At 51.6% G+C, this 8,053-nt stretch overlaps 1 protein-coding gene across 1 annotated transcript; it reads left to right on the top strand.

The window, feature by feature from the left end:
* The first annotated feature begins 303 nt into the window (after nucleotides 1-303).
* LOC100485036 (olfactory receptor 51E1) lies at nucleotides 304-1,230 on the top strand. Its single transcript, XM_002941557.2, has one exon. It carries the CDS (start codon nucleotides 304-306, stop codon nucleotides 1,228-1,230), a length of 927 nt encoding a protein of 308 aa, XP_002941603.2.
* The last annotated feature ends 6,823 nt before the right edge of the window (nucleotides 1,231-8,053 follow it).

Genomic DNA, 8,053 nt, shown 5'->3' with positions numbered 1-8,053 from the left:
AATGGTCATCTAATGCAACTGTGTCCTTCTGGAACCATTATTGGGCCATTTTGAAGATGAAGTAGACCCAACCAAGTAGTGTTTCTTCCATGCATGTATAATGGTGCCATTGATTATTACTTGCTTCATCTGTGATTGTACAAGGTTCAGCTTTCTATGGTGTTAATTACAGTACTCCTGAGCTCTAGACAACTGAAGCTACAATTTAAAAGTAACTTATGAAGACCTTTCCATGGTAGCCAAGGTAACTATGTATCTGAGTTCCTTTCCATGCTTTTAGAGCAATCAGTGAATAAACTGACCATGTTGAATGTGACATACTCCACTCCGGCTGTACTTAAGCTTGGCTTTGGTGAGTTGAGGTCAATGAGATATCTCTACAGCATCTTGGTCTTGGGTGGCTTTGTGATCGTGGTGACCTCAAACGTTGCAATCATTGCTGCTGTTTTGCTGAACAGAGGTCTACAGGAGTCAATGTACATTTTCATTTGCATGTTGTGTCTCAATGGACTCTATGGCAGCCTTGCATTTTTCCCAAGCCTCTTCATCAACCTGCTGTGTGAGACCCAGACTATTTCCTATACGGGGTGCTTGATACAGGCGTTCTGCCTGAACACATATACCGGGTGTGAGTTCACCATACTCACCATCATGGCTCTTGATCGTTACATCTGTATTTGCTACCCCCTGAGATATATAGCCATAATGTCCTTGCCCACTGTTCTGAGATTGATTATTGCTGCCTGGCTGACTGCCATCCTGCCATTTACGGTACATTATATACTGACTCTACGGCTTCCCTTGTGCGACTCAACTATAGTGAAGATCTACTGTGACAACTGGTCGGTAGTGAGACTTTCCTGCATCGATACAAGCTGGAACCAAATCTCGGGATTAATCCTCACCATGGGTTTCCTTGTGGTGATGCCGGCACTGATTTTCTTCTCTTATGCCATGATTCTATGGGCCTGCACAAAGTCCTCCAAGCAGATTAGAACAAAGGCCTTACAGACCTGCGTGCCTCACTTGATCACCATCACTAATTTTATTGCTGATCGGCTCTTTGAGGTTATTCTCCATCGTATCACACTCAACAATATCCCTTATTCACTGATGATATTCATCTCTGTCTATGTCTATGTGGTCCCCCCTCTGCTGAACCCCCTGATTTATGGACTGAAATTAAAGGATATAAGAGTGAAGATTGTTCAGCTCATTTGCAACCAATGAATATCCTAAGTTGGCCATACACCTTAAGACCTATACAGGGTCAGACTGGGACCCCAGGGGCCCACCAGGGGTCCCCAACCTTTCTTACTTGTGAGCCTCAGTCAAATGTAAAAAGACTTGGAGAGCAACACAAGCACCATAAAAGTTCATGGAGGAGCCAAATAAGGGCTGTGATTGGCTATTAGGCAGCCTCTAGGCACCCTATCAGCTTACAGGGGGCTTTATTTAGTATTAAATCTTGTTTTTATTCAACCAAAATTTAAAAAAATATTCAAAAATAACTCCCTGGTTTGGGGGTACTGAGAGCAACACCCAAGGGGTTGGTGAGCAACATGTTGCCCCATAGCTACTGGTTGGGGATCACTGCCTTAGACCCTAGGCCCACTCCCTAAATTATTTTTCCTCCTTTCCTCACCCAACCTCTTTATTCTCCAAGTCTTTTTTTATTTACATGCTAGCATCTATTCTTCCATCTATTTCTCCTCTTTCTTCCCATTCAGAAATAGGGAATAGCCATGAAGTAGGCCAAATGGTCGGGAGCAGGTATTTCTCCCCTTTGTTCCCATTCAAAACTAGGGAATGACCATGAAGTAGGCCAAATGGTCAGGAGCAGAAGGGCTAGCATCTATTTCTCCTCTTTGTTCCCATTCAAAAATAGGGAATGACCATGAAGTAGGCCAAATGGTCAATAGCAGAAGGGCTAGCATCTATTTCTCCCCTTTGTTCCCATTCAAAAATAGGGAATGACCATGAAGTAAGCCAAATGGTCGGGAGCAGAAGGGCTAGCATCTATTTCTCCCCTTTGTTCCCATTCAAAAATAGGGAATGACCATGAAGTAGGCCAAATGGTCAATAGCAGAAGGGCTAGCATCTATTTCTCCCCTTTGTTCCCATTCAGAAATAGGGAATGACCATGAAGTAGGCCAAATGGTCGGGAGCAGAAGGGCTAGCATCTATTTCTCCCCTTTGTTCCCATTCAAAAATAGGGAATGACCATGAAGTAGGCCAAATGGTCAATAGTAGAAGGGCTAGCATCTATTTCTCCCCTTTGTTCCCATTCAGAAATAGGGAATGACCATGAAGTAGGCCAAATGGTCAGGAGCAGAAGGGCTAGCATCTATTTCTCCCCTTTGTTCCCATTCAGAAATAGGGAATGACCATGAAGTAGGCCAAATGGCCAGGAGCAGAAGGGCTGGCATCTATTTCTCCCCTTTGTTCCCATTCAGAAATAGGGAATGGCCATGAAGTAGGCCAAATGGTCAGGAGCAGGAGGGCTAGCATCTATTTCTCCCCTTTGTTCCCATTCAAAAATAGGGAATGACCATGAAGTAGGCCAAATGGTTGGGAGCAGAAGGGCTAGCATCTATTTCTCCCCTTTGTTCCCATTCAAAAATAGGGAATGACCATGACGTAGGCCAAATGGCCAGGAGCAGAAGGGCTAGCATCTATTTCTCCCCTTTGTTCCCATTCAAAAATAGGGAATGACCATGAAGTAGGCCAAATGGTTGGGAGCAGAAGGGCTGGCATCTATTTCTCCCCTTTGTTCCCATTCAGAAATAGGGAATGAGGGAATGGCCATGAAGTAGGCCAAATGGTCAGGAGCAGGAGGGCTAGCATCTATTTCTCCCCTTTGTTCCCATTCAAAAATAGGGAATGACCATGAAGTAGGCCAAATGGTTGGGAGCAGAAGGGCTAGCATCTATTTCTCCCCTTTGTTCCCATTCAAAAATAGGGAATGACCATGACGTAGGCCAAATGGCCAGGAGCAGAAGGGCTAGCATCTATTTCTCCCCTTTGTTCCCATTCAAAAATAGGGAATGACCATGAAGTAGGCCAAATGGTTGGGAGCAGAAGGGCTAGCATCTATTTCTCCCCTTTGTTCCCATTCAAAAATAGGGAATGACCATGACGTAGGCCAAATGGCCAGGAACAGAAGGGCTAGCATATATTTCTCCCCTTTGTTCCCATTCAGAAATAGGGAATGACCATGAAGTAGGCCAAATGGTCAGGAGCAGAAGGGCTAGCATCAATTTCTCCCCTTTGTTCCCATTCAGAAATAGGGAATGGCCATGAAGTAGGCCAAATGGTCAGGAGCAGAAGGGCTAGCATCTATTGCTCCCCTTTGTTCCCATTCAGAAATAGGGAATGGCCATGAAGTAGGCCAAATGGTCAGGAGCAGAAGGGCTAGCATCAATTTCTCCCCTTTGTTCCCATTCAGAAATAGGGAATGACCATGAAGTAGGCCAAATGGTCAGGAGCAGAAGGGCTAGCATCAATTTCTCCCCTTTGTTCCCATTCAGAAATAGGGAATGACCATGAAGTAGGCCAAATGGTCAGGAGCAGAAGGGCTAGCATCTATTTCTCCCCTTTGTTCTTATTCAGAAATAGGGAATGACCATGAAGTAGGCCAAATGGCCAGGAGCAGAAGGGCTAGCATCAATTTCTCCCCTTTGTTCCCATTCAGAAATAGGGAATGACCATGAAGTAGGCCAAATGGCCAGGAGCAGAAGGGCTAGCATCAATTTCTCCCCTTTGTTCCCATTCAGAAATAGGGAATGACCATGAAGTAGGCCAAATGGCCAGGAGCAGAAGGGCTAGCATCTATTTCTCCCCTTTGTTCCCATTCAGAAATAGGGAATGACCATGAAGTAGGCCAAATGGCCAGGAGCAGAAGGGCTAGCATCTATTTCTCCCCTTTGTTCCCATTCAGAAATAGGGAATGACCATGAAGTAGGCCAAATGGCCAGGAGCAGAAGGGCTAGCATCTATTTCTCCCCTTTGTTCCCATTCAGAAATAGGGAATGACCATGAAGTAGGCCAAATGGTCAGGAGCAGAAGGGCTAGCATCAATTTCTCCCCTTTGTTCCCATTCAGAAATAGGGAATGACCATGAAGTAGGCCAAATGGCCAGGAGCAGAAGGGCTAGCATCAATTTCTCCCCTTTGTTCCCATTCAGAAATAGGGAATGACCATGAAGTAGGCCAAATGGCCAGGAGCAGAAGGGCTAGCATCTATTTCTCCCCTTTGTTCCCATTCAAAAATAGGAAATGACCATGAAGTAGGCCAAATGGTCAGGAGCAGGAGGGCTAGCATCTATTTCTCCCCTTTGTTCCTATTCAGAAATAGGGAATGACTAAGAAGGAACAGGAGGGGTGGAGCAGGAGGGCCCACTGACACCTGGGCCCACTGGGAGTTTTCCTGGTATCCTGGTGGGCCAGTCTGACACTGGACCTATATTCCGTGCGTGTAGGGTGGGACACGAAGCAACCGCTGGACAGAATGGAAAATTTTTATTGGGCACCATCATGACTTTTGATCATTGTGTCTGTATTTGTCACCCCCCTAACATAGTACAATCCAGCCTTATCGGCAAAACGTTAACCCTGAATTGTCAGATAGGGGTAGAATTCTTTTGTTTCTCTCCTCCTATATGATGATTTAGATGCTCGTAATGTCAGTAGGGAAAATGAATGATCTTCCCGTGAGCAATGGTGGTAAACGTCTATGGCCACCTTTAGTCTAGAACTGGATGGAGCAATATTTATCAAGGTATTATGATATGGAATGGCCAGTATATGCACTCAATGAGGCAAAGGGCTTAGGGGGTCTATACCTGCTGTACCCTTTATATCCATCCAGCAGGGCCAGTTACACCCTGATCTGCCCATTTCCCACACCCTTCATGCACATTTATTATACCACTTACCCCCGTTTACATGACCCCTGGTACTGGTACTGGGCTGATACAGTCCTAGAGCCAAGGTGCAGCTATAGGTGGCCATACACAGTGCAATCCGCTCATTTGATCCACTCATTTGGGTGGTTCAAACCAGGGCCGGGCCAAGGTATTTTGGCACCCTAGGCAAGGGCTTCAATCAGCGCCCCCCCCTGCATTACAATATCCCTCATATTGCCCCCCCCATCTGTACCTGTGCCAGCAGCAGCCAACCCCTCATATTGCCCCCCCATCTGTACCTGTGCCAGCAGCAGCCAACCCCTCATATTGCCCCCCCATCTGTACCTGTGCCAGCAGCAGCCAACCCCTCATATTGCCCCCCCATCTGTACCTGTGCCAGCAGCCCAGCCAACCCCTCATATTGCCCCCCATCTGTACCTGTGCCAGCAGCAGCCCAGCCAACCCCTCATATTGCCCCCCCATCTGTACCTGTGCCAGCAGCCCAGCCACCCCTCATATTGCCCCCCCCATCTGTACCTGTGCCAGCAGCCCAGCCAACCCCTCATATTGCCCCCCCCATCTGTACCTGTGCCAGCAGCCCAGCCAACCCCTCATATTGCCCCCCCCATCTGTACCTGTGCCAGCAGCAGCCAACCCCTCATATTGCCCCCCCATCTGTACCTGTGCCAGCAGCCCAGCCAACCCCTCATATTGCCCCCCCATCTGTACCTGTGCCAGCAGCCCAGCCAACCCCTCATATTGCCCCCCATCTGTACCTATGCCAGCAGCCCAGCCAACCCCTCATATTGCCCCCCCATCTGTACCTGTGCCAGCAGCCCAGCCAACCCCTCATATTGCCCCCCCATCTGTACCTGTGCCAGCAGCCCAGCCAACCCCTCATATTGCCCCCCCATCTGTACCTGTGCCAGCAGCCCAGCCAACCCCTCATATTGCCCCCCCATCTGTACCTGTGCCAGCAGCCCAGCCAACCCCTCATATTGCCCCCCATCTGTACCTGTGCCAGCAGCCCAGCCAACCCCTCATATTGCCCCCCCATCTGTACCTGTGCCAGCAGCCAGCCAACCCCTCATATTGCCCCCCATCTGTACCTGTGCCAGCAGCAGCCAACCCCTCATATTGCCCCCCCATCTGTACCTGTGCCAGCAGCCAGCCAACCCCTCATATTGCCCCCCCCATCTGTACCTGTGCCAGCAGCCCAGCCAACCCCTCATATTGCCCCCCCATCTGTACCTGTGCCAGCAGCCCAGCCAACCCCTCATATTGCCCCCCCATCTGTACCTGTGCCAGCAGCCCAGCCAACCCCTCATATTGCCCCCCATCTGTACCTGTGCCAGCAGCCCAGCCAACCCCTCATATTGCCCCCCATCTGTACCTGTGCCAGCAGCCCAGCCAACCCCTCATATTGCCCCCCATCTGTACCTGTGCCAGCAGCAGCCCCCACCCTCATATTGCCCCCCCCATCTGTACCTTGTGCAGCAGCAGCCAACCCCTCATATGCCCCCCCCATCTGTACCTGTGCGCAGCAGCAGCCAACCCTCATATTGCCCCCCCATCTGTACCTGTGCCAGCAGCAGCCAACCCCTCATATTGCCCCCCCATCTGTACCTGTGCCAGCAGCAGCCAACCCCCTCATATTGCCCCCCCATCTGTACCTGTGCCAGCAGCAGCCAACCCTCATATTGCCCCCCCATCTGTAACCTGTGCCAGCAGCAGCCAACCCCCTCATATTGCCCCCCCATCTGTACCTGTGCCAGCAGCCCAGCCAACCCCTCAATATTGCCCCCATCTGTACCTGTGCCAGCAGCCCAGCCAACCCCTCATATTGCCCCCCCATCTGTACCTGTGCCAGCAGCCCAGCCAACCCCTCATATTGCCCCCCCATCTGTACCTGTGCCAGCAGCCCAGCCAACCCCTCATATTGCCCCCCCATCTGTACCTGTGCCAGCAGCCCAGCCAACCCCTCATATTGCCCCCCATCTGTACCTGTGCCAGCAGCCCAGCCAACCCCTCATATTGCCCCCCCATCTGTACCTGTGCCAGCAGCCCAGCCAACCCCTCATATTGCCCCCCATCTGTACCTGTGCCAGCAGCCCAGCCAACCCCTCATATTGCCCCCCATCTGTACCTGTGCCAGCAGCCCAGCCAACCCCTCATATTGCCCCCCATCTGTACCTGTGCCAGCAGCCCAGCCAACCCCTCATATTGCCCCCCCATCTGTACCTGTGCCAGCAGCCCAGCCAACCCCTCATATTGCCCCCCCATCTGTACCTGTGCCAGCAGCCCAGCCAACCCCTCATATTGCCCCCCATCTGTACCTGTGCCAGCAGCCCAGCCAACCCCTCATATTGCCCCCCATCTGTACCTGTGCCAGCAGCAGCCCAGCCAACCCCTCATATTGCCCCCCATCTGTACCTGTGCCAGCAGCCCAGCCAACCCCTCATATTGCCCCCCCATCTGTACCTGTGCCAGCAGCCCAGCCAACCCCTCATATTGCCCCCCATCTGTACCTGTGCCAGCAGCCCAGCCAACCCCTCATATTGCCCCCCATCTGTACCTGTGCCAGCAGCAGCCCAGCCAACCCCTCATATTGCCCCCCCATCTGTACCTGTGCCAGCAGCCCAGCCAACCCCTCATATTGCCCCCCCATCTGTACCTGTGCCAGCAGCCCAGCCCCCCTCATATTGCCCTCCCATCTGTACCTGTGCCAGCAGCCCAGCCAACCCCTCATATTGCCCCCCCATCTGTACCTGTGCCAGCAGCCCAGCCCCCCTCATATTGCCCCCCCATCTGTACCTGTGCCAGCAGCCCAGCCAACCCCTCATATTGCCCCCCCATCTGTACCTGTGCCAGCAGCCCAGCCAACCGCTCATATTGCCCCCCCATCTGTACCTGTGCCAGCAGCAGCCCAGCCAACCCCTCATATTGCCCCCCCATCTGTACCTGTGCCAGCAGCCCAGCCACCCCCTCATATTGCCCCCCATCTGTACCTGTGCCAGCAGCCCAGCCAACCCCTCATATTGCCCCCCCATCTGTACCTGTGCCAGCAGCCCAGCCAACCCCTCATATTGCCCCCCCATCTGTACCTGTGCCAGCAGCCCAAATCTGTACCTGTGCCAGCAGCAGCAG

This window comes from Xenopus tropicalis, chromosome 2 (assembly GCF_000004195.4).
Source record: "Xenopus tropicalis strain Nigerian chromosome 2, UCB_Xtro_10.0, whole genome shotgun sequence".
In the NCBI taxonomy this organism is placed as follows: domain Eukaryota; kingdom Metazoa; phylum Chordata; class Amphibia; order Anura; family Pipidae; genus Xenopus; species Xenopus tropicalis.
Note: the sequence above shows the minus strand (reverse complement) of the source record. Positions and strands in the feature narration are given on the sequence as shown.